General features: G+C 47.4%; 1 protein-coding gene across 1 annotated transcript in view; it reads left to right on the top strand.

The window, feature by feature from the left end:
• Positions 1-366: 366 nt before the first annotated feature.
• lrrc49 (leucine rich repeat containing 49) overlaps positions 367-27301 on the top strand; it is a gene marked incomplete at both ends in the record, with an annotated part of 47899 nt that continues 20964 nt past the window's right edge. Inside the window, 9 exons of the mRNA XM_084437482.1 lie at positions 367-525; positions 704-770; positions 1169-1351; positions 7951-8172; positions 8273-8375; positions 8708-8911; positions 9573-9639; positions 14203-14346; positions 23863-23924. Of these exons, the coding sequence (XP_084293608.1) occupies positions 367-525; positions 704-770; positions 1169-1351; positions 7951-8172; positions 8273-8375; positions 8708-8911; positions 9573-9639; positions 14203-14346; positions 23863-23924 (1211 nt within the window). The remainder of the gene's footprint in view (positions 526-703; positions 771-1168; positions 1352-7950; positions 8173-8272; positions 8376-8707; positions 8912-9572; positions 9640-14202; positions 14347-23862; positions 23925-27301) is intronic.

Below are 27301 nucleotides of genomic sequence, written 5' to 3' on the forward strand. Positions count from 1 at the left end.
CTGCTGGGGACTGAAGAACGCAGTGGAGCTCAGAAGAGGAAGAGGAGGATGAGGAGGAGGATGATGAAGGCTTTGTTGGGCTGACTGCCGACCAATCAGACAAAGGACAGGGAGACGGTGGGGAGGAAGAGGACGATCAAGATGATGAAGATGATGAGGTAGCCTAGCCTATAGACTTTGTGTGAGAAAGGGAGTTTACATATTAATTAATTTATATTAATTTCTTAATTTCCATATCAGGAGGAGACGGCAGCGCCAGCGGATGGTGAGTGTTTCACCTCAAGTCCTAAGCGGTCGTGTGACTCTGACCTCTGACCTCTGCCTGACTGACATGGTTGCCCCCCCTGTTCTGTAGCCGCACCCACAATGGATCCCTTCCGCCGCGTCCTGTCTCCATGGGGAACCACCAAGTACATCAGCAAGTGGCAGACGGCGCACCGCCGGGGCGCCCACGCCCACCGCCTAACCGACAGCCCCGCGCGCACGACCCTGCTCACGCAGCACGAGCTCGACTGGAAAACCGGCGTAAGAATTCCCGCGCATTCCCTCCCTCTGCGTCGCCGGTAACCTCGTCTGTTTTCGACGCCGTGGTAGAAACGGCGGTAGGGTCGCTAACTGCTGACGAGGGAAAAACAAAACGTGCTCGTTATTTACCTCGGCGAGTTGTGAGAAACCCGCCGCGTCTCATCCGGGTCATCTGCAGGTGTCGCTGCCCATGGTGTGTATGATCGAGGCGGAGGCCCTGCACATTCTGGAGGATGTTGAGAGAGGTGAACCCAGGTCCCTTCATCTTTCCCCATCACAGCAGACCCACTACACTGTCATGTCTGTCCCTTCACTCTCACTACACTTGCCATAAAGAATCCAATATGAAAAACATGCAGAAGAACAGATCGCTAACACTGTCCGTCCCTGGCGAAGACGGACAGGAGCACTTGGTTGTCCCCCGGGTGTGTCCCCTACACGCTGCCTACTGTCTGCTCCTGGTTGCCTTTGGGGGAAGGACAACGGGATGGGTTTAGTGCAGAGAACATTTCATCGGCGGCTCTAAATGCATGTGTGTGTGTGTGTGTGTGTGTGTGTGTGTGTGTCACCCATTTCACGTGTGCAAACAAAGATTTCTTCTTCTCTCTTGTCCTCCCTAGACCACAGGGGCCGTAACAAACAGCATCTCTACAACCAACGCTGCACAGGAAGGCCATCTCCATCACAAAAGACACCAACCAGCCCAGCTGCCACCTGTTCATACCATCTCGCCGGAGAGATGGAAGATGGCTGAGCATCAGGACCACTAAGGAGAGGTCCCGCAACAGCTTCTTTCCTGACATGGTCCGCAAGTTCAACAGCTGCAGTAGACTGACACTGATGACACCCCATGTCAGACCCCACCCCCCCCACGACCCATTATCTCCCTCCACCACCCCTGTGTCTACACCATTAATCCCCCCTACCAGCCTAACACCAAATCTTAAAAGCTAAATCTTATCTATAGGGGAGCATGTCTATGTTCCCACAGCCCTATGTTCCCACAGCCCTAGGTTCCCACAGTCCTATGTTCCCACAGCCCTATGTTCTATGTCCTATGTTCCCACAGCCCTAGGTTCCCAGTCCTATGTTCCCACAGCCCTAGGTTCCCACAGTCCTATGTTCCCACAGCCCTATGTTCCCAGTGCTATGTTCCCGCAGTCCTATGTTCCCACAGTCCTATGTTCCCAGTCCTATGTTCCCACAGTCCTATGTTCCTAGTCCTATGTTCCCACAGTCCTATGTTCCCAGTCCTATGTTCCCACAGCCCTAGGTTCTCGCAGCCCTATGTTCCCACAGTCCTATGTTCCCACAGTCCTATGTTCCCACAGCCCTATGTTCCCACAGCCCTAGGTTCCCACAGCCCTAGGTTCCCACAGTCCTATGTTCCCGCAGCCCTATGTTCTATGTCCTATGTTCCCGCAGCCCTATGTTCCCACATTTCTAAGATTTTTTTTGTGCGTGGCGACGCACCAAAGATAGCAAATGTCCGGTTGTCACTCCCTCTGTCGGGTTGTTGACCTGCAGTTCTATGATGCTACCACAAGAGGCAGTGTTTTTTTGTGCGTGGCTGTAAGCCAGCGCACCTACCACAAGAGGCAGTGGCTTTTTGTGCATGGCTGTAAGCCAGCGCACCTAGACAAGAGGCAGTGTTTTTTTGTGCATTGCTGTAAGCCAGCACACCTAGAATAGTGTTTGTCCGGTTATCACTCCCTCCCTCCCTCCCTCCCTCCAGTCAATGTTAACCTGCATTTCTCTGTTGGCACCACAAGAGGCAGTAAACCCAGCACACCAAAATAAAGAAGGACACCAAAATCAACTTGCCGATCTCCACTGCACAAGTAGAGTAGTGGTGAAAGCATAGGACTCCCACCTGGGAGACGGGGGTTCAAGGCCCAGTGGGGATGACTTTATGGGACTATACCCCAAACCTCCACATGTTCATCCTTTCACTGCAATCTTTTTATCCCTTACCTTTGTCCAGAAACAGAAGTTGAACCAATTGCAGCAAAATAGCTAACGTCACATCAGTGTAACTGCTTTAGCCACTGACCGCTACCATTAATGTTGTTAAAGGAGAATGCTTGTTTTTGACAATCTGGACCTTATTTACGGCATATTATAAGACGTTTGACTCACCGAGATAACTTTGGTGTAATTCGGAGGCCTGTAGAAGAAATGTAAAATCCAGCGCGAGCCAAGTGTAATGGCGGCAGACGGGGCACTGAGAATGCAGCTTCTAAAAAATATATTTTCTGCCGCGAAACAGTTGTTTTCATCAATCTGTCTTTATGAATCGCTAGTTGTGCTTACATAGAGCGAGGGCTTGTTGTGGTTTTTCACATGCCTCTGTAATATGATCTTTAGAAACGTCTTTAGAAATTAAATAGCTTCCCCACTTGCTCCAGCACGCATGCGCACAGTGCGCAGACTGGCTATTCTCCGTGTAGGCTACGCTCGCAGCTCACATTCTCGAGGGCTTTTGTCCCTAGTTAACTGGTTTATTGAGACAGTTATTGGATTTAGTTTTCTTGTTGTAGCCTACCTGCTGCAATAGCCTATGTGACCTGTAGCGTTTGTTTGAGCAGAGGAGGACCGGTAGCTAGCTTGTTAGCTCAGTGTAGTATATCTAGCTAACGCTAGCTATTTCAGCTACTCATGCTCAGCCGCTCACTAGCCTATATAATATCTGGCTATTTTGAAATATGAAATAATTATGAAAGTATATTTTAACAACTGAAACACAACTGATCAAATGTTTGATCCATGCCGTTCAGTTATCAGCACAACAGAGTAGTCTAGTGTAGGCCTAAGATAGGCTATAATCAAAGTCCTTATCTCTGATATAACAATAATAAACTATTTAAACAGATTAAAAAAGAAAAGAAAAGAATGATAAGAATAATTTCCCTACAATACCCTACTTACCCATGGTTTAAGCACTGTTGAAACTTGAGTAGGCTATAGGGCTACAATTAGGCCTATAGTCATTTTCCTCGGCCTATTGGCCTATAGCCTAGGCTATATTTAATTGTATAATTAATTTCAATTATATTTATAGTAATACATGTTTATTGCTGGGTTTGTGAAAACCATTATTAGTAGGAAACACCATGCTGCCTGTGTCACATGGTTGCAGATAATATATTAGATATTATGACACGGGAGAAATAGAGCTACTATAGCTGTTCTAGCAAAGTTGCTATGAGGACTTATATTTTGATTTATAAAAATGTTTTTGAATTTCTAACTAAATGTAGAATGTCCCCCAGTTAAGGGTGGTGGTGGGGTTCTGACACTTCATAGTTTGTTAAAATAAAAACATACAGGATGATGATGATGAGGAATTATACTTCATAATTAATGATAATAATATATATAAACAGCAATTCCGATGCATTGAAAGCACAGCAATTGCAATGCCAATTAATATTAGGATAAAGAAATGACATTTCCCCTCAGTTAAAACCGTTTTGAACCGACTTCCGGTTTAAGCCCCGGCCACTTCCAAATACGAATCAGAATAATTAGCTGTCAAATACAAATACAAATAGTGGGCTTCCGGCACACCCCTAGTGTCCAGGCGAAAAGACCTATCTTAATTTATTATTATTTCATGTCATTTCAATTCACAGATATTTCAGTGGCGTGACTAGCTTCCGTTCGACCAGTCCTGAACAGAAACAAGCCAGCCACGCACATAAGCCAGGCTGGACCTGGCCTGGTTTCAAAATAGACCCTATGTTCCCACATTTCTATGTTTTTTTATTTTTTTCAAAATTAGGCCCTATGTTCCCACTTTTCTATTTATTTTTTTTTGGGGGGGGGGGGGCTGTGTGCGTGTCTGGAAGCAGCAAAACTACTGTCATATCAAAAACTATTGCTCCGATTTGCACCACATTTGGTGGAGGTGTTAGTAAATGCTTTACAACTACTTTAATTCATCATCATCATCATCATCATCATCATCATCAATACAGTATTAATACGTGTTTATAAAGCATCTATAAACCCACATACCATACTAATGAACCCATTAGTTCATGTCTAAATCATTATAGAAATAAATACATGTATAAAGTGCATATAAATAGTTTGTCAATCATTAATATACACTTTATTAATGACCTTATGAACCATCAATAACTTGTTTATAAATGTTATATACTTATATAATATATAATAATATAATATATAATAATATAATATATAATACTATATAATACTTGATTTATAAATGTTAAATTCACTATTTGTTAAAGGCCCTACAAGGAGTTTCAGGAAGCGGACGTGTTTTCCGCCCAAAAAGACCACATTTCCCATGAGCCTCCCCGCGCACTGTCATAAACCTTAGCTACCTGAGCCGGTTGTTTTGAAGACGGAACGATGGCCACAGACGAGGTAATTACATAGGTCTTATTAGTAACGTTACTTTTGACAATATATAACGGCCATATTTAAATTATTCTTCGTCTTGTCGGCGGCGTAGGCTACTGCAGTAAATCGTTTCGTCATTCCAAAGAAGTTCTGGACGACCCAACCACAAAATAATAATCTAAAACTAAACTACATACAAGAAACAACATTTGTCAAAAATGGACACAAACAAGTATGGGTAATGTAGATTCACACACATTAAAATTAGACTGTTTTGTAACCAAAAATAAACTCCTTTAAGTATGAAAACACAGCTTTATTATATATTATACATTAGCTTTTTAATGAAGAATATAACCTTTATAAATGTGTTCATTAATTTCTTACTATTGTTTATGAATGTATGAATAATGCTTTTTAAATGATGAATTACTTAATAAATGATTCATAGGCGAGAGTTATTATAAAGTGCTACCAAAAATCTTGGTAATGTGGGAACACAGGGCTGTGGGAACATAGGGCCTAATTTTTTAAACAGAATCTTAGAAATGCAGGAACATAGGGCTGTTGGAACACAGAGCTGTGGGAACATAAGGTTGTGGGAACATAGGGCTGTGGGAACATAGGGCCTATTAAAAAAAAAACGTCTTAGAAATGTGGGAACATAGGGTTGTGGGATAGGGCCTAGTTAAAAAAAAAAAGTGGGGACATAGAGCTGTGGGAACATAGGGCTGTGGAAACTAGGGGTGTGCCGGGAGCCCACTATTTGTAATTGTATTTGTATTTGACAGCTAATTATTCGGATTCGTATTCGTATTCAGAAGTGGGCGGGGCTTAAGCCGGAAGTCGGTTCAAAACAGTTTAAACTGAGGGGAAATGTCATTTCTTTAGCCTAATATTAATTGGCATTGCAATTGCTGTGTTTTCAACACATCAGATTTGCTGTTTATATTATTATTATTATTATTATTATCATTAATTATGAAGTATAATTCCTCATCATCATCATCATCCTGTATGTCTCTTTGAAGCTTCAAAGCACCGCCACCACCACAGAAGAAGACTACCTTGGAAAAATAAATTCACTCGGACAGAACTTGTCTAAATAAGTTATTTAATTTAATATTTAATTCAAAACCCAGCATTTGTTTAAATAGACCCTTTTGCTTAGGTACAGTAAGTGAAGTTTCATGTTTATCTGACACTTGTAAATATGAGCGCCTCTCCTAAATAGGCCGACACCTATTTATTTTGACGGCGAAGTGAATGGAGCGGGAAAGGACTGTTGTCTGGCATGAGCGAGCATGCGACAACAGAACTGAAAAGGGCTAGGGATGACCCATGGATGTATTAATAGAACTGGATACAGCCACTCCATTCACTGGCCGCTATCACAAATGAAGCCCTATTGAACCGCGCCATCTTGGCAAATTTGTAGTCATTTGACTATTTCCGGTGACTTTTGTACTTGCGCAGTTGTGCTTTTCACGCCTACACGCGTCCACAAACAAGTTCACGAAATGTAGACGCACGTTCCCGGCTCTCCCCGCTTTGATTTAGCAATGAAATGATTCATTATTACCATGGATCGGTATTGGGATTGATCAAGGGCGAATGTGAAATGTGAAAAGCACAACTGCGCAAGTACAAAAGTCACCGGAAATAGTCAAATGACTACAAATTTGCCAAGATGGCGCGGTTCAATAGGGCTTCACTTTAGATTTCGAATCCTGGGGGCCTGGGATGACCCCATCTATAGCCTATGTGCAGTCCTGCAGACTTTGCTGTATGAATCACAGTTCATCATCACACATTATCACTGATATTATAGAGGCGATGGACGGATGGGTGGGAGGACGGATGGACGCGCAGTACAAATCACAACGGGCCCACGGGCACTTTGCACTTTTGCTGAGAAAATAGATTTTCCGAGCATGTATTTACATAGGAACCATCAATGTGTATTGTGTTATTCCGGAATGTTTTACAGTGAGACCGAACGTAGGCACGTTGGAACGCCGTTACCATAGAAACACATTGGTGTCAAACTCAGGACGGTAGCTAACAGCTACACTCGTACACTTAACTTGTCAGAACTGCACAGAAATTATAATAATTAACTGTCTGTTGTTGACCAACAGTTGCCTATCTACTTTAAAATTGTGTCTTTGTAGACGTTTGAGTTGTTTTTTCGGTCAACTAACGTTACCTAGCAAACTCATGGCCAGGCAACCAAGCTACTAACGTTGTTGTTGGATCTTAAAAATGCATTCTCATAAACTGCAAGGCAGCAATATAGGGGGGAGATATCTCACCCCCACGGTAAGATGTGCTCATGAACAAGATCAACATCTATCTATCTATCTATCTATCTATCTATCTATCTATCTATCTATCTATCTATCTATCTATCTATCTATCTATCTATCTATCTATCTATCTATCTATCTATCTAACATCTATCTATCTATCTATCTATCTATCTATCTGTCTGTCTGTCTGTCTGTCTGTCTGTCTGTCTGTCTGTCTGTCTGTCTATCTATCTAACTAAGCAACATGTATCTAACGTCAGCGTATTAGATGTGACTTACTGCTGTCCTGCGAGTCCATGTAAAATGCCTCTGTGCCTTTGCTAGCTAGCTAATAATCATTTGAGGAGCTGCATCTGTTTTACTTAATGTCCTAACTGTGTCCGTCCATAACCCACAGGTCAACAGCTATAAACTGCACCTCGCAGGGGTCAAGTCCATGATCCCAGATAGATTAACCTTATTAGTGCAAAGACCGGTGAGTGGAACCGTCAAATGTCTTGTATACTAGCCCACAGTCATCAATATAACATTGTTTGTGTAGAGACGTGATATAAACTGAAAATTACATTTGACAGCTTGACCTCAGATTGACTAAAGACCTCTCAAAAGAAATGAACATGGACAGTTTGAGAATGCATCCTCCAAGACAAGGTAATGGGTAGCGACTGTCCAGCGAGCACTGGTCTTGTGTGAGTCCCACGTTTCCTCCTCCTTACCACTGATGTTTTATCTCCAGAGAGCAGGCTTAATGCACCCAGTCGCAGCAGCCAACGCCATCACACCCCTGTGCTGGCGTTTGTCAACGAGCAGACTCAGTTCCCCCCGGCGGCTGCTGTGGCCCCCGGTGGGTGGATTGGGGACCTAGGCCAACAGGCACACCGGGTGAAGCCCCGGAGAGCCAGCCGCAGCGCGGGGACCCCCTACTCATCACCTCGACCCCTGCCCGCTGACATGGCAGGTACTGCGCCTGGCTCTGCACGGGGACAGCTCTTTCCTTGCAAATCTGGACTGATATGCTGTGAACATGCTGATTTGCTATGTGCTCTCTTTCATAACAGGCGATTCCTTTACACTCAGCGAAAACCCAGCGCCTGGTTTTCCCATCGCCATTCGTTCCCGCGATGATTGTGCTTCGACTCCAGAGCGGCTAGATTTGGACAGGTAGTTCAATCAATATACACTGTGTTTCCTGTGTAATTCCCTCCGCTACACCAAACACTGTAATATTCAAAACAGGGTTATTTAGATAGCAGAGCTGGAGGCAGAAACTGTTACCACAGACAGAGTATGGGGAAAATCAGCTCATAGGCAGGCTTTGTTGCCAAGTCAGCAATTGCTTATATTTACCAGTAGATGGCACAAATAGACTACAAGTGCCTTACAGTAGACTCTTGTGCCTCTTCAGCTGGGAGCAGAGCATACACTTTCATACGCATCATGTGAAGGAGAATGTTTGAGTCCATTCATCAAAAGGTGTGTTTGTGTTTTGCTAGACGTGGCCTGGAGGAGTGCCCCCTGCTGGAGGGCATGGAGAGGCTGCGGCTGCTGAATTTCCAGCACAATCTGATCACACACGTCCAGAATGTGTCTCACATGCGGCGCCTGGCCTTCCTGGACCTGTATGACAACTGCATCTCCGACATGAGCGGCATCTCAGCTCTGAGCTGCCTCCGGGTTCTTATGCTTGGCAAGAACAGGTCAGTCACATTTGCTCTGTCAAGCGCACAATGGCAAAGGGAGAGTTCGGAATTCTTTAATGTTCTATTTGGATAACTTTCAGAGAGATGTCACCGCAGGGACCTTCTGTTCTTTGGATTGAGCGTGCGATGTGACTTGCCACTGCTTATCCATCCGTCTACACTGAAAAATGTTTTCCTGCAGGTGCCCCATTTCATTTCCAAGCCATGCTTCTCTTTAAGTCTTGCGTCACACGGCTTTGAGAGGTCAACTGGGAGAAGAGATTAAAGTCACAAATCACCGAGGAGAATGCCGCTGGGATCTCGTAGCACGGGCCTGGTGTGGTTCCAGAGTCTGTAAAACAGGACATTTTCTTTTGAGAGCCGCCCGTGAGCATGCTTCAGATTTAGGTTTCAGTTGGCATTTTAGAGGGCTGGTAACCAAGCGTTCCCCAGCCGTCTGACAGAGAGCCACAGAGATGACGCTGGATGGCAGGATTACACTGGATTACAGGGAACCTCCCGTCCGTAGAGAATAACATGTAACTACGGCTCCCTGCCAATCACTTCCCCTGCGCCTGGCAGCATTGCAGCTGGTGGAGAACATGCCAACTGTTTGCCATAGTAACATTCTAATAAAACAGGTTGAGAAAATATGTTGTTATTTTTTCCCCCTTTCCAGAATCAAGAGGATATGCAGTCTGGAAAACCTGACCCAACTAGATGTCCTGGACTTACATGGCAATCAGGTATTGCATTTCAGATTCAAAGAATGACTAAGAATTCCTATTCGTACTCCAGCATACACCCACATATATAGTTGAGCTCCAATGCGTCTTCTGGGTGTTGCTCGGTGCGTGTAACTCAGTTGTCCGTCCTGTGACTGGTGGGAGACTGTGCTAGCTGAGAGCTCCAGCACTTCCACCCCCTCATCAGTGCCCTTCACTAACTGGCACTGCGCCTCATCACGCAGCGTGTGTTATAACCGGTATAAGCTCTGGCGAGCGCATTAGCTCATGTTGCGAGGTCTCCGAGTCCCCCCTTTATTTTGGGACCGCTCGCTGTGCCAGCACTGAGATGGCAGTTCCAGGGTGTTTTGGAGCCGAGCTGTCGGTGGCCGTCCTCGTAGCTGCGGGGGCTGAAAGCCTGGCTTCACGGTTGGCAGCGTTCACGAGGTCGGATGTGGCGCGGAACGGGTGTCCTGGAGTTTCAGCCTCCGGCGCCACCGCATCGTCAGCACCTTGATTTGTCAAGTTAGCTTAGAAACTAGGCCATAGTTAGCTTTGAAACTAGGCCGTATTTACTTAGCTTCGAAACTATGCCCTAGTTAGCCTTGAAACTAGGCCCTAGTTAGCCTTGAAACTAGGCCCTAGTTAGCCTAGAAACTAGGCCCTAGTTAGCCTTATAACTAGGCCCTAGTTAGCCTTGAAACTAGGCCCTAGTTAGCCTTGAAACTATGCCCTAGTTAGCCTAGAAACTAGGCCCTAGTTAGCCTTGAAACTAGGCCCTAGTTAGCCTAGAAACTAGGCCCTAGTTAGCCTTGAAACTAGGCCCTAGTTAGCCTTGAAACTAGGCCCTAGTTAGCCTTGAAACTATGCCCTAGTTAGCCTAGAAACTAGGCCCTAGTTAGCCTTGAAACTATGCCCAAGTTAGCCTTGAAACTATGCCCTAGTTAGCCTAGAAACTAGGCCCTAGTTAGCCTAGAAACTAGGCCCTAGTTAGCCTAGAAACTAGGCCCAAGTTAGCCTCTTATGGTGAATGAGTCATGCAGAGGGAGTAGGGTCCTAGGCGGTGAGTGATGATGTCATACCTTTGTTCTGAAGATGGACTGAGAGGGTTTGCTGTCGGGTTGCGTAATGGTAAGAGAGCCCAGCGCTGTGTCTACACAAGGTACTGTAGCTCACTTTACCCCTAGTTTCCCACCAAGGTCCGAGGACATTGGACCGTAAAATGGACAAAATCTGTTAATGTTTGGAGTTCACTCCCACGTCTATGGCCTGCTCTAGAATAGATCACCTTACTGTTTTGTCTTCATTTGTAATCATTTCTTTAACAGACACCGCTGGGCTATTTATGATGTCCTTAGTGTAACTTTAGTGTAACTTGATGGAGCTGTGGCCGGCCCAACCTGAGCAGGAGCTAATACTGATGGTTAGACACTGTTCCATGTGTGGATTTAGCATAGAAACTGGCAGTTGTCACATGACATTAAAAGCATGGGAAGGATTTTCCCAGCAGCACTGAAAAGTGGATAGAGCGAAAAGCCATTTCTCAAATCATTTGCGATGTGCTGCCAGTATCTCGCCCACACACTGCCCCTGGCAGAGCAGCTTAAACCCTGGCCCTTTGAGACCGCTCACTCAATCTGCCTGCTCTTTTCATGTTCCTGCTCCACAATCATCACACATTTGCTCTGTTGATCTACCCAGCAGACGTTGTTTTCCAGTCATTCACACCACCAGGGATGGGCCTCTGTCTCTCTCTTTTCTCCTCCTCCTCCTCCTCCTCTCTCTCTGACCACATGTGTGCTTCTCAAAGCACAGCAGTATCGAAGGCACCTGTGGCCACAAATGGGTGCTGGTTTAGATATCCTCTCTCCCAGCCTCTCTCTCACCCCAGAGGGGGCATTTATTTCTGTGGCAGGCTGTTGTCATATTTCCAGTTCGTTGGAAATATTCAAATAGAATATTCTCTATGGGAGTGTAGGACATTCAAACCACATCCAGTGGCCTTTTGACCATATCCTAGGGTTTCAGTATGACCTCACAGGGTTAAGCAACTGCCTTCGGTGCAGCCAATAGGATCGTCTGGACTACAGCTCGCACCGGAGAGTGCTGCAGCTCTCAGAAGGAAGTACGACAAAGGACAAGGTCACATACGGGTCAAGGATTCCTTCTCTCTCTCTCTCTCTCTCTCTCCCATGAGAATCACGGGTATCTTAACCGGTGCTATTAACAAGGAATGCAATGGCCATATGGTGTGTGTGTGTGTGTGTGTGTGTGTGTGTGTGTGTGTTGAATTAAGTTTACTGTACTTTAAAGAATGTCAAAAGCAACCGTCATTATCATGTCTCAACTCAGCGACAGACAATGATTAAAGTCCCCTACATTACTTTCAGGCAGTATTCATTCACGTATTGTTTGAGCATTCCAAAACTCCATCTTACAAAGATGCATTTAATGACTTTTAAACATTTAAACACCCCGACATATTTTGGATGGCTGACCTCCCCCCAGGGATAGCACCTCTACGCTGATCTGTAACTCTACACTTCCCTCTTAAATATGAGATGATCCAGTCTCGTCTGACGAATGATGGGCCGTGGATAATGGAGATGGTGTTCCTGTGTTTGGTGGAAGACGGTCGGTAAGGACTTGTGGTCCTCAGGTCATACGTACCCTCCCACATGATGGCCCAGCCTGGGCCTGAGGTTCACACAAATAAGACTGATGAAACACTTGCCTAGACTCATGTTTAGGCTATCCTGATATTTTGTATGTTTACATTATGGTTATTGTGGAACTTCCAGTGGCCCCTGGTTAGCATTTTTAGCTACGCTAGTGAAAAATGAGAGACCACCAGTGTGGGGGCCCTAGTCGGAGTGGAACATGATCTCACTCTTTTGTATTCATCAGCCGTCATTACAAAAGGGGGTGTCTCAATCTCCCCTCGACCGTATCTGTAGTCGCTGTCCAAAAACAACAGTCTAAATGACGCAGTTTGGACGGACTTGACTTAATGCGCTGGAGCCTTTGTTAGCATGTCTCAGCTGAGCTGCCACCTGCACTCACTCTGTCACAGCTGGACAAGGTACCGTAGCCCCACAGACAGCTATGACAAAGCACAGGAACCACGCTGGCGTAGCAAACGATGAGCAGAAGGAAACACACACACCACTGGCTTTGTCTCTTGTGATGCATGAAATCAATTCCCCTGAAGATCCAGTTCAAGAAAAAAGGTAAACGTATATGTGTGTGTGTGTGTGTGTATAAACACTACACTATACAATATGTTTATACGCTTATACATGCATTTGAAGTTGTAGGACTCCATGGGGTATTTGTAATACTGTGGACTTGGGCTATGTCGGATACCACTAACTGGAAAAACGTGTTTTGCTTGTTAGTAGTGTCAAAGGGATTTTGAATATGTATTGTGGATGTGTGTCTTCACAGTTGGGGGAGCTTTGAATGGCTGAGCGGTTGTGTGTGACCATGGACACACCTCCAACACAGCTGTGGACTATTGTGCAATTGGGGCTTTATTTAAGCACCGTGTCACCTTATGACTGATTGTCTCTTTGATAAAGGAACCAAAACTTTGACTTTTTTCATAAATCAATGCAGCAGCGATGAGTGTACGCGTCTCTATTCCAAAGAAAAAATAGACTGTAGGTCATAGTCATAGAGACAAGAGACGGTCAATATTACTCATGAGGTCTTTGAGTTTAAAAAGCCTTCGCTCTCAGTGAAAATGAGGAATCCCCAGTCTGCCTTGTCTCTCTGCATCAAACCGCATCAAGCCCGAGTCTTTCCGCCGATCCTTTCGACCTTTCACCTTTGAAGTCAAGCCGCAAGGGTTGGATCAAGGCGGTACCAGGACCCTGGGGGGCCCCCATCCCCAGCGATGACCTCTCCCCCACAGAGAGGGGCACCGGGGCAAACACCTCAGGCTCACGCCCCCGGACTGCCCCCCTGGGCCCTGCTCTAGTTAGAGAGGCCCCGGGTCCCCCTCCACCACCCGCAAGAAGCCCGGATCACGTTTCACCGTCCGCTCACTGAGCCTCTGTTCTTGTCACACAGTGACTCTTTCTCCGTCGACTCGCTGTTCAATCAGAGGACTCTGCTGTTTTGACATCTCCGCTACGATCATTTGAAGGGTCGCACAGGAGTCAGCGGCTTAGCGAGAGGTGAGAGTTGATCGCCGGGACACCAGATGGCGGCTCGCGCCTCCAGCTCTCGAGTCTCCAGGGGTCTTTTGGAGTGATGGAGGTGACATTATACGGTATGGTTTTATTTAGTATGGCCGGGCTTAGGCCTTGTTATTGGGCAGATCAAGCCATGCAGGTGTCCTGAGCGAACCCCCGTCCAGAGACCGCTGGACCGGAGCGCAATCTTGACCTCAGACTTCTGACTCGCGCATAACACACAAAACAGACCCTCCAGGCTCTGCGCGCGTCGTATTTCCTCTGGACAACACAGGACATAGGTACTCCTCCCAGTCCCTACAGTGTGAAACGCCCTCGTGGCCTTATCGCCGCGCTACGCTACGACCTGCTGTTGACGGGGCCCCGTCCCCACTGTGCTCCCCAGATCTCCAGGATAGAGAAGGTGTCCCACCTGCGTGAGCTGCGCGTGTTGAACCTGGCGGGGAACAACATCTCCCGGGTGGACAACCTGCAGGGCCTGGACTCCCTGACCGAACTCAACCTGACACGCAACTGCATCTCCACCGTGGTGAGCGGCCCCCGAGACTGTGTGTCGAGTAGTGTGTGGTTTGTGTTAGCGTGTGTGAGTGTGTGTGTGCGTGCGTGCGTGCGTGCGTGCGTGTGTGTGTGTGTGAGTGAGTGAGTGAATGAGTGTGTGTGTGAGTGAGTGTGTGAGTGTGTGTGTGTGTGTGTGAATGAGTGTGCGTACTGTGTGTAAGTGAGTGTGTGTGTGTGTGTGTGTGTGTGTGTGAATGAGTGTGCGTACTGTATGTGTGTGTGTGTATGTAGGTGTGTCCATCTCTGCTTTCTTCTTTGTGTGAGCAGGGGAGGATTTAAGCTGATTTATGTATGGAGACTAACACACCGCTGGATATATTGTTGCCGACGTCAGCTGTGTTAGCAACGCAGAACACACTGTCCTCACAGAGAATAAAACACAGACACACACACACACACACACACACACACACACACACACACACAGGGAATCTGGAGCCATTACCAATGACAGAGCGGTCCGAACTGTTTATGATCCGGGCCCAGGTCTTGAATCATCACAGGCCTGAGCCATTCCATCTGCACCGCGCATTAGCAGGAGCCCAGAGGATCAGAGACAGCCCAGCTGCTGAGGGCCACAGCCCAGCCAAGGACAGACCCTATGAGAGGCCCCTCCGTACAGTATAGACCTCCCCACACACACACACACACACACACACACACACACACACTCACTCACATGCACATACTGGTACACATGCACACACACTCACACACAAACACACACACATATGCACACACACACTCACACATACACACTCACTCACATGCACATACTGGTACACATGCACACACACTCACACACAAACACACACACACATGCACACACACACTCACACACCTACACACACACATGCACATACACACACGTTCGAGGCTGGGGTTACATATGATGTTTGTGTTGGTAGCATGTTTAGCACTTCTTCATTTTTGCGTCTCTCTCATTGAAAAACACCTCAGTTCCCCTCGAAGTCACAGAGGGGGAGAGGCAGCTCAGCGCGTCCACCTCGTCGTGCCGGCCGGCCGCGTCAGAGCGAGAGGAACGGGACGTTCTCAGACGGAGAAGAAACTCACTTTCGGTAGCGTCGGCGGCCACAAGCCTAAACAGGTCCTCCATTTGAACGCAGATACCCCACCCTAACCACACCCACTGTGGCGCCATCGCTATTCTAAAGCAGATCTGACATCTTTATCACCTTCACCCTCCTCGTTCACCACCCGATACGTCCGCGATTGAAAACACACTTCCACTGGTTTGATTTCTTTTTATTGGATGTAATGTTTTATTGGAGGCACAGGAGGTACAGACAGCACTGTAAAGGAAAAAATCCACCTCTGCATTTTCTCCAGTCTCTGTCATTAGCGGGGTATGCTGCCAAGTCCTTATTGCAAGAACAAACTAAACACGAGATACACTTTCAGGTGTCTTTAAAAGGTTTCCCGTTTCATTCCCGGGAGATGTAAAGTGGAGTTTTGGACGGGACTTCAAATACGGTGCAGTTTCAAAAACAAGTTTAAACCCACACAAGCACTGGTCTCGGTTACATGTCAGGGTTGTTTTTTAGACCTGTTCTATGTAGGCCTGCCGCCTGCTCATGTGGAAACACTTGTAGTGGTCGGCTGCGTGCCACAGACAGCTGTCCTTGTAGATGTAAACATGTAGACGTATCGTACTGAGGTCCTGCTACAGTAGGTTATTGTATACATTATATGACAAGGCGCTAAACACCTGAGTTAAGACTATTCAGTAGCAAGACCACGCACGCACACACACACACACACGCACACACACACACACACACACACACACACCTCTGTGGTAGTTGGCAGTATGTTTATGCTCTTTGTGGAGTGTGTTGCGTGCAGCATAAAGAGCAGTGATGAGAGGCATGGATGTGCTTACATTGGGGCGCGTGTGTGTGTGTGTGTGTGCGTGTGTGTGTGTGTGTGTGTGTGTGTGTGTGTAAGAGAGAGAGAGAGTGTGTGAGAGTGCTTCTGCGTGTGAAGAGAACTTACACATGCAAGTTGGCAGCATGATGGAGGCGGAGCTGTAATATAGAGGTCAGGCCTAGGAAGCACACGGGAGGAGAGACAGACAGACAGGTAGACATACAGATGCACAACAGACATACAAAGAGTCAGACAGAAAGACAGATAGGTAGACATACAGGGAGACAGGCGGACAGACATACAGGGAGACAGGCGGACAGACATACATACAGGGAGACAGACAGGCAGACATACAGGGAGACAGACAGGCAGACAGAGAGACAGACAGGCAGACATACAGGGAGACAGACAGGCAGACAGAGAGACAGACAGGCAGATATACAGGGAGACAGACAGGCAGACATACAGGGAGAGACAGGCAGACATACAGGGAGACAGGCGGACAGACAGGCAGTCGTACAGAGAGACAGACAGACTGTCAGCTAACAGGCTGTGCGTCCCTCGCCACAGATACTGAGAAGGTCACATTGGTGGGCTCTTGTCATGCAGGGCAGCACGGTGACGACATCACGCCGTCTGAGACGCCAGCCAGCGGTCTATATTTAGCCAGGCTAATGGTGGTTGGCTGCTGGAGGTGCTGCCACTCTGACGGAGAGTCACCCAGAGGGAGAGACGGCCTGAGGTGTGTGAGCACAGACATGCCATGGTTTTACACCACACAATACATAGGCTTAGATAAGGTTAGTATCGGTTGATTAGATTATTAGTATCGGTTGGGTTCAGTTTCACAACTAACCTCAACTAAGAGCACCAGACAACTAGAGCCTGGTTTTGCTAGTATAGCGTTTGTATGGTTATCACTCCCTTCCTCCCTCCCTTACTCCCTTACTCCCGACAATGCTGGCCTGCATTTCTCTGTTGGCACCACAAGAGGCAGTAGTCCCAGCACAAATCAAGAAGGACACCAAAATCAACCCACCGATCTCCGCTGCACAAGTCGAGTAGTGGTCAGAGCATTGGACACCCACCCGGGAGACCGGGGTTCAAGATGACTTTATGGGACTATACCCCAAACCTCCACACGTTCATCCTTTCACTCCATCCCTTACCTAAATTCTACAAGTAGAGTAGTGGTCAGAGCATTGGACTCCCATGCGGGACATTCTCAGAGATTACCGTCTACTTACTTCACCACCTAAAGGGAAGTACATACAGCAGGTAATGACTTTTGTCCAGAAACAGAAGTTGAACCAGTTGCAGCAAAATAGCTAACGTTACAGGAATCATCAGTGTAACTGATTTAGCCACTGACCGCTACCATTAATGTTATGGAAGCTGCTGCTAGTTGTTGTGAGCCCATGAGCTAACTGGCTATCCCGCTGTTATTGTGCTGGATTAGCATTGGAAGCATTGGAACTGATGTGTCCAGGCGACAAGACCCATCTTAATTTATCAGACATTATTTCATGTCATTTCAATTCACAGCTATTTCAGTGGCATGACTAGCTTCCGTCCTACCAGTCCTGAACAGAAACAAGCCACATAAACCAGGCTTGACCTGGCCTGGTTAATCCTACTTGTTTCATAATGTTGGCACTCACCTATTCTGGAGTCGACCAGCACGAAACATGGGCAGAGGGGCTGAGCCAGTGCATTAGTCTACCTTTCAAATCCAGCTGCATTTGAACATTATTTCATCAGGAGCTTATAGTCGGGACTAAAGGAAAAACCCATTAGGTAATACCAACCTCAGTGAAGTGAAAGGAGTAGTAAAGGGAAAATGCATGTTTAGCCCTGTTTTAAGGTTACTTATGATCATATACAATGGTTCAGATCAAAACGTTGACAAAGCTAGCATCTACAGGTACCACCGTTTTGGTCATACAATGGATGTGGGTGGGCATCTTGAAAAATCATTCAAAAACATGTTAAACTCTCGATTTCAAAGACAAGAAACTCACCTAGCTGTTAGTTGGCGTTCTGACATATAATTCGCCATAAAGTAAGATTCTAGTTCATCTGGAAAAGCTTATTTAAATATTTAGCATAGAACTATTTATTCGCAGCACATACGTGTGTAAACCTCCGCAAACTAGGTAGCCTAGCAACATAAACAATAACAATAGCTACCGTAAGTAGTTCCGCTTCCTGAATCCCCTCTGCGGATTGATCTACACATCTACAACGGTCACGTCAATACAAGTCAATGGATTTCATAAAATGATCAATAAAACCCTACAGGATTCATACTTGCGGCGAATTTGATGTCAGAACACCAACGGACACCAATTACACCATCGGTGAGCTTCTTGTCTTTGAAATCGAGAGTTTAACATGTTTTTGAATGATTTTTCAAGATGCCCATCCACATCCATTGTATGACCAAAACGGTGGTAGAGCAATTATCAACTTTCTCAAAAATGCTAGCTTTGTCAACGCTTTGATCTGAATCATTGTATATGATCATAAGTAACCTTAAAACAGGGCTAAACATGCATTTTCCCTTTACTACTCCTTTAATGTGGAAGAAAGTAAATCGCATCTTGTGTGCCAGATATGCTACCAACAGCTTGTTAGAGTGCAATACTTGTTAGCAATAAAAAATAAAATAAAAAAAAAAGTAGTGGAGCACATCTGATGTACTACTGTAGGTCAAAAAACTATGCTCATTGGAACAGGGGCAAATAGTAGAATGAAAAAAGGTGATCTAAGGCACTCTAGTTAGAAAGATTAAAAAGCCTTTATTAGATGGCTAATGCATGGCAAAAATATTTAAAAAACGCACCTACGTGTTGCGGCAGCTTGTGCTGAAGTCACAGTGCCTTGGATCACCGTTTTTCATTCTACTTGTTAGCAATACTTGAAAAGTGCAAATCTGCGGATAGTGACCAGTCGGAGACCAAAGCAGCCTCTCCACACAGCCCACTATCTGTGCAGGCCAATCAGCATCCGGTTGAAAATCGGATCGGATTTTCATATCATCTCATCATAGCTTGTTCCCATAAGTCCTTGGCGTAGCGAGAGCTTCTGGGTACTCAGAATTGCACTCACCAGATCCTCCGCTGGTCTCAGTCAAGCAGGCACAGTCATGGTGAGGCATGAGTCATGATGATTGTTTTCACAATTTCTTCCAATTACAGGAAGTTGTTTTCACACACCACCTACACAGAATGAGTATCTGCAAAACCTCAGCGGCCGTCTGGGTATTAAGGGCCGTCAGGGTGTTTGAACTGAATGGCTGTAACATCTGCCAGCATGTTAAGTGTCCAACCATCGTTAGTTGGTTCGAGCATCACGTCATTAGACTTCACCATCATCCTGGGTTCGTTGACATAGATTTCTCATTTGCCTTGTAACTTGGCCAGATACTTTGATTTACTTTGGTTTACCCGAAGACAGACGCACACACACACACACACACACCCACACACACACACACACACACACATCTCTGAGTAGGATGGCACTGCAGTCCAGAAGGCCAGATGGGGTCACATGTGCTCATTTTGGCTCAGTCCATGTGAGTTAAGCCTGAGGGGTAGAGTTACTGTACTCTCTCTCTCTCTCTCTCTCTCTCTCTCTCTCTCTCTCTCTCTCTGTCTCTGTCTCTCTCCGCCTCTCTTTCTATCTCTTTCTCTCTCTCTGTTTGTCTCTCTCTCTCTCTGTCTCTCTGTCTCTCTCCGCCTCTCTTTCTATCTCTTTCTCTCTCTCTCTCTCTGTCTCTCTGTCTGTCTGTCTCTCTCTCTCTCTCTGTCTCTCTCCGCCTCTCTTTCTATCTCTTTCTCTCTCTCTGTTTGTCTCTCTGTCTCTCTCTCTCCGTCTCTCTATGTGCACCTTGGGAACGAGTATAGTAAAAGAAAACAATAGTGGGATCTTTTGAAGTATTTTACATGTGCTGTTGTTTGAATATGTGCAGTTGGTTTTAATTTTTCATTAATGTATATGTTTATTCGGTGGAATGGCCTGATCATTGAAGGAATGGCCTGATCACTGAAGGTACTAATTGAGCAAATAAAGGGATTGATAAAGGTCAGAGGTCTCTGTCTCTCTCTTTCTCTGTCTGTCTGTCTCTCTCCTCCTCTCTCTCTCTCTCTCTCTCTCTCTCTCTCTCTCTCTCTCTCGCTCTCTCTCTCTTTCTGTCTCTCTTTCTCTCCCCTCCTCTCTCTCTTTCTCTCTCTGTCTCTCTCTCTCTCGCTCTCTCTCTCTCTTTCTGTCTCTCTTTCTCTCTCCTCCTCTCTCTCTTTCTCTCTCTCTCTGTCCCTCTCTCCCTCTCTCTCTCTCTGTCCTCATTAGCTTTAGCCATGGCCTCTCCAGTCCTCTGTGGGGAGACATTTTCCCAGGGAAAATATGACCAGTACTCTGATAATGATGTTCAGCCGTGACACTGAAGTCCATGATCGTCTGGTAAGGGACAGTCTAGTCCATGATCGTCTGGTAAGGGACAGTCTAGTCCATGATCGTCTGGTAAGGGACAGTCTAGGCTTTGAACTCCAATCCATCTTACTGGATTTGAACTTCTGATTGAATCAATGTATGATTAAATGTCGGCATATGATTCCATTTTCATATGAGGTGGAAGATTGGAACTAGAGTTGAATGCCCTCTTGTTGCTGTTTTTATAGATGTGAATAGATAGACGTAGAAGATGATGATGACGTTAGATGATGTTTTTATAGATTGCTAATGTGATTCTTGGGTTCCTGATGTACTTTACTGTCTGGTGGTGTGTGCTTACGTTTGTGTTATTCAAGGGGCCACTAATTTGAAAACACTCAGATGAGCTGCCACACTAAGACAACTGACTCTATGCTACCAGTTAACAGTCATTCAAATGTTTTAATCGGAATCACATAACCTGGTTTATAGATCATGTTGAATAGACCCTGGCTGCAGTTATCCTCCTGGGCGTAGGCTGAATCTTGTTCACGGGACAGATAGCAGGGTGATGCTGTTGGCTATTGAGGTCAGTGTGGTGTTTGCACAGTGTTGTTTGCAGGGCTGCGTTGGTGTTGGCCAGGACCTGACGATACGATGCGTATCACCACATTGATGCTTTAGCCTCTCTCACTCTGAAATGTAATTTAATGCAATGTATTGCTTCATAAATGTTCTTAGCCGGTAGACAAACATACTCCAGGAGCTTGCTCGATCGCCTTGTTGAGAGGGATCAGGGAAGAATTTTTACAGCTCACTTATCTGCCCCCTGGGTGATTACTGTTTTTTTGCTTCCCTCTGGAATATGTAGGGGTGGGATGTCTGCCCAGTGCCCACCTGCCTTGTTCTCTGTAAAGCGCATTGTGTTGCCTCTGGGTATGAAATGCGCTATACAAATAAAGCTTTGATTGATTGATTGATTGACATGGGTCACGAAACCATACCTACGGTATCACCATACATTGCGATCCTCTCCATAATTTGCAGAACATTTTTAAAATTCAGCTGAAAATGCAACTCCATCCCCCGCTCCCTGGAGGTGATCCTGAGGGCGGAGAGAATGTGAGGACATTTTAAATCCATTTAAAACATGAATTATGTATCTAAGGCTTCAATCCTTCATTTATCTACATCGATTCCCTGTCTTGTTCTGTTTATTTTACAAAAATACAAACAAGTTTTTAATGTATCGATAGCGTGCCGCCAAAAGGCAAAGCTCTCGGTCTACCGGTCTATCTTTGTCCCCACCCTCACCTATGGTCATGAAGGATGGGTCATGACCGAAAGAACGAGATCACGGATACAAGCGGCCGAAATTAGTTTTCTCCGGAGGGTGGCTGGGGTCTCCCTGAGAGATCGGGTGAGAAGTTCAGTCACCCGGGAGAGACTCGGAGTAGAGCTGCTGCTCCTTTGCGTCGAAAGGAGCCAGTTGAGGTGGTTCGGGCATCTAGTGAGGATGCCTACTTGGCGCCTCCCTAGGGAGGTGTTCCAGGCGTGTCCGGCTGGGAGGAGGCCGCGGGGTAGACCCAGGACTAGGTGGCGGGACTACATCTCCGCACTGGCCTGTGAGCGGCTAAAGATTCCCCAGGCAGAGCTGGTTGATGCTGCTAGGGAAAGGGATGTCTGGGGCCCCCTGCTGGAGCTGCTGCCTCCGCGACCCGACCCCAGATAAGCGGATGAAGATGGATGGATGGATAGTTAGTGTACCGCGGAAATCGATATAGTATCGCGGAAAAAAACACGGTGATATATTGCGGTATGGATTTTATTGTCCAGCGCTGGTCCTTTGGTACAGTCCCATAGTTGTGCTCAGTCTGCCCTGGGCGTAGTGGTTCAGGGTAGCGCCAGGCTGCCCTGGGCGTAGTGGTTCAGGGTAGCGCCAGGCTGCCCACTGGCCCGTAGCCAGGGACGCTCAAAGGCTAATCAGAAGGAATCTAGGCCTTCCTATCTAGGCTTCACATCCTCACACACTCCCACTGAGCAATGATAGGAGGAGGGACTGGACTGCCTCTTGCAAGTGTGTGTGTGTGTACATGCTAAAAGCTACTTGATTATTGCTATTGATAAGGTTATGGTGGGAGTACCAGATACATTGTTGCGGTAGATGAGCATGTGAGGTTATTTCCTGTTTGTGTCGGATGAGGTACGAGGCCTGGAGGAGGAGGAGGAGGAGGAGCAGGCTGGAGGAGGAGGAGCAGGCTGGAGGAGGAGGAGGAGGCTGTGGCTGCAGTGTGGACTGACACTGATGCAGCGCCTCCCCACTACCCTCTCCAAACACACACACACACACACACACACACACACACACACAGCATCCTAACCCCCCTCCCCCCCCTCTCACACACACTCATGTGGTACACACTGCCTCTCTGTCTCGACCGTGGCTGTGACATTGTCCGTGTGTGTGTGTGTCCGTGTGTCTGTGTCCGTGTGTGGGTGTGTGTGTGTGTCCGTGTGTGTGTGTGTGTGTGTGTGTCAGCTCCGCCTCTCTTCCAGCCCCAGAGAAACTCCATTGATTCGCCTCCCGGTTCAGATTCCGCGACGTCACCGCCGGAAAAGAATCTCTTCCTGTTGAATTTCTAATTCGTCCACGTTGGCTGTCGCCCCTTTGTTCTCGCTTGGGCTGCTGCTGAGTGTGTGTGTGTGTGTGTGTCTGTGTGTGCGTGCGTGCGTGTGCACCTATCAGTGTGTGTGCGCGTGTGTGCGTGCGCGCAAGAGCCTGCAGCGTGGGGATCTCTGCATTAGCGCATACTCCTCTGCCTCCCCTCCCCCTCCTCCTCTCCTCCTCCCTGCCCTCCTGCTCTCCCCCCTCCCCTCGCTGTGCAGCCGCGGCAGTGTATATGCGCGTGTGTGTGTGAGTGTGTGTGTGAGTGCGTGTGTGTGTGCGCGCGCAGGCCGGACGGGGGCTGCTGAACGCCAGGGAGCCGGGAGGCTGCAAGGTGACTGGGGGGACGGAGAGAGGGAGGGATGGGAAGGTCTGAACACTCGCAGTCTCTCTACAGCACAGTGTCCCGGTGCCGGCTCTCCCCCCTCTCCCCTCTCTCTCTCTCTCTCTCTCTCTCTCTCTCTCTCTCTCATCCCTTCTCTCTCTCTCTTCTCTCAGACAGAGGTGGATCGGCTGCCCTGCCTACAGCGCCTCTTTCTCAGCTGCAACAGCATCAGCAGGTAAGAGAACAGCTGATTAATTCCTCTCCCCACCCCCCACCCCACCCCGGCTCCCCGCCTCCCTCTGCACTTACTGCAGAGGACGACACACACACACACACACACACACAGGAGTGCTGAGGCTGAAAGCTAGCTAGCGAGAGACTGACGAGCCCGTTAACCGGAGCGGCCGGCGATGATGGTGAAGTTATTTGCGCGATGACGACGAGGGGGCTCCCAAGTCCCGCCCATGCGGAGGACGAACGGAAGGCTTTCATGTAGCGGCCGGGGGACATGCTGCAGCGCTGCTAAGCAAAGGTGTGTCGTATGAATAGAGAGCCTCTTCCGTTGCCGAGAGAGAAAGAGAGAGTGTGTGTGTGTGTGTGTGTGTGTGTGTGTGTGTGTCCCTCCTTAATGTGGTTTGTGGTTCTGCCCCTCTGTCTTTCTAAGCTGAGGTAAACTGTGACTCACTGTGACTCACTGTTCACTGACTGAGGACCCACAGGCTTCCCAGGCGGGCTGACAGAGCTCTGGGATCTACGGGCTGATGTCTGTGAGAGAGGGTCCTGAGGTGTTCAGAGATGGAGAGAGTGAGAGAGAGTCCTGAGGTGTTCAGAGAGAGAGAGAGAGAGAGTCCTGAGGTGTTCAGAGATGGAGAGAGAGAGAGAGAGTCCTGAGGTGTTCAGAGAGAGAGAGAGAGAGAGTCCTGAGGTGTTCAGAGATGGAGAGAGTGAGAGAGTCCTGAGGTGTTCAGAGAGAGAGAGAGAGAGAGTCCTGAGGTGTTCAGAGATGGAGAGAGAGAGAGAGAGTTCTGAGGTGTTCAGTGATGGAGTGTGAGAGAGCCCTGAGGTGTTCAGAGTTGGAGGGAGAGTACTGAGATGTTCAGTTATGGAGTTAGAGAGTCAGAGTCCTGATGTGTTTAGAGATGAAGAGAGAGTCTGAGGTGTTCAGTGATGGAGGGAGGAAGAGTTCTGAGGTGCTCAGAGATGGAGAGAGAGTTCTGAGGTGTTCAGAGATGGAGAGAGAGTTCTGAGGTGTTCAGAGATGGAGAGAGAGTTCTGAGGTGTTCAGAGATGGAGAGAGAGTTCTGAGGTGTTCAGAGATGGAGAGAGAGTTCTGAGATGTTCAGAGGTGCAGGGAGAGTCCTGAGATGTTCAGAGAGAGAGAGAGAGTCTGAGGTGTTCAGAGATGGAGAGAGAGAGTCCTGAGGTGCTCAGAGATGGAGAGAGAGAGAGAGAGTCCTGAGGTGTTCAGAGATGGAGAGAGAGAGAGTCCTGAGGTGTTCAGAGATGGAGAGAGAGAGAGAGAGTCCTGAGGTGTTCAGAGATGGAGAGAGAGAGAGAGAGAGAGAGAGATGGAGAGAGAGAGAGTCCTGAGGTGTTCAGAGATGGAGAGAGAGAGAGAGAGTCCTGAGGTGTTCAGAGATGGAGAGAGTGAGAGAGGGTCCTGAGGTGTTCAGAGATGGAGAGAGTGAGAGAGAGAGAGAGTCCTGAGGTGTTCAGAGATGGAGAGAGAGAGAGAGAGAGAGAGTCCTGAGGTGTTCAGAGATGGAGAGAGAGAGAGAGAGAGTCCTGATGTGTTCAGAGATGGAGAGAGAGAGAGAGAGTCCTGAGGTGTTCAGAGATGGAGAGAGAGAGAGACAGTCCTGAGGTGTTCAGAGATGGAGAGAGTGAGAGAGAGTCCTGATGTGTTCAGAGATGGAGAGAGAGAGAGAGAGAGAGCCCTGAGGTGTTCAGAGATGGAGAGAGAGAGAGAGAGTCCTGAGGTGTTCAGAGATGGAGAGAGAGAGAGAGAGTCCTGAGGTGTTCAGAGATGGAGAGAGAGAGAGAGAGTCCTGAGGTGCTCAGAGATGGAGAGAGTGTCTGAGGTGTTCAGAGGTGGAGGGAGAGTACTGAGATGTTCAGAGAGAGAGAGAGAGTCTTGATGTGTTCAGAGATGGAGAGCTCTGAGGTGTTCAGCGATGGAGAGCTCTGAGGTGTTCAGAGATGGAGAGCTCTGAGGTGTTCAGAGATGGAGAGCTCTGAGGTGTTCAGAGATGGAGAGCTCTGAGGTGTTCAGAGATGGAGAGCTCTGAGGTGTTCAGAGATGGAGAGCTCTGAGGTGTTCAGAGATGGAGAGCTCTGAGGTGTTCAGAGATGGAGAGCTCTGAGGTGTTCAGAGATGGAGAGCTCTGAGGTGTTCAGAGATGGAGAGCTCTGAGGTGTTCAGAGATGGAGAGCTCTGAGGTGTTCAGAGATGGAGAGCTCTGAGATGTTCAGAGAGAGAGAGAGTCCTGAGGTGTTCAGAGATGGAGAGCTCTGAGGTGTTCAGAGATGGAGAGCTCTGAGGTGTTCAGAGATGGAGAGCTCTGAGGTGTTCAGAGATGGAGAGCTCTGAGGTGTTCAGAGATGGAGGGAGTGAGGTGTTCAGAGATGGAGAGCTCTGAGGTGTTCAGAGATGGAGAGCTCTGAGGTGTTCAGAGATGGAGAGCTCTGAGGTGTTCAGAGGTGGAGGGAGTGAGGTGCTACCGCCGGGCCCTCTCTTTGGCTCCTTGGCTGTGGGTGCTCGGCTACTGTCGATACTTCATAGAATAAGCAGGTGGAAACAGTGGCACTCCCCCAAACATTATACCAGCGCCGATGGTCCTGCAGCTGCCTCGGACCGGGTGGCTCTCTCCTACCGGGGTGGCTCTCTCCTACCGGGGTGGCTCTCTCCTACCGGGGTGGCTCTCTCCTACCGGGGTGGCTCTCTCCTACCGGGGTGGCTCTCTCCTACCGGGGGGGCTCTCTCCTGGCAAGCCACCGCCTCAGGGAGTGAATTATTCAAAGGTCTGCCTTGCCCAAACATAACACCTTAAAACCTATCCCGTTTGTTAGCATAGCAAATGGGGCTGGGTATCGATTCGAATTTCAAGGATCGATTCGATTTCTGATTCACAAGGTTCAGAATCTATTATCACGATTCGATTCAAAATAAATAAAACCTTTTTATTTATTTTTTTTTTTTTTTTTAGCTGTAACGTTATGCAACACATCAATACTAGGGCTGGGTTGATTTCCAAAAATGAACGAATGAATGAATGAATCATTGAAAGAATTAATGAACTATTCAAACCTTCATTTATTCATTAATTCATTAAATAAAAGATCGATTTTGGGATTCATGAATTGATTCTCGAATCGATTCAAAATCGATTCATCGTTGTTGTTTTTTTAACCCAGCCCTAATAGCAAAAGGCAGAACCGCGCCTGGCTCGTACAGAGCTCATCTTCCCTCCGTCTTTTTCTTTTTTTTCTCTTCTAATTTCTTGTGAGGTAGTTTGAAAATTGTCCCGTGGTGAAGCAGTGATTGGTGTTGGGCGGGAGAGCCGGTGTGCAGTGTTGCTAGGGCTTTGGGGCAGAGACGGACGCTTAAGCGTG

The sequence above is a fragment of the Borostomias antarcticus genome, assembly GCF_949987555.1.
Source record: "Borostomias antarcticus genome assembly, chromosome: 4".
In the NCBI taxonomy this organism is placed as follows: Eukaryota; Metazoa; Chordata; class Actinopteri; order Stomiiformes; family Stomiidae; genus Borostomias; species Borostomias antarcticus.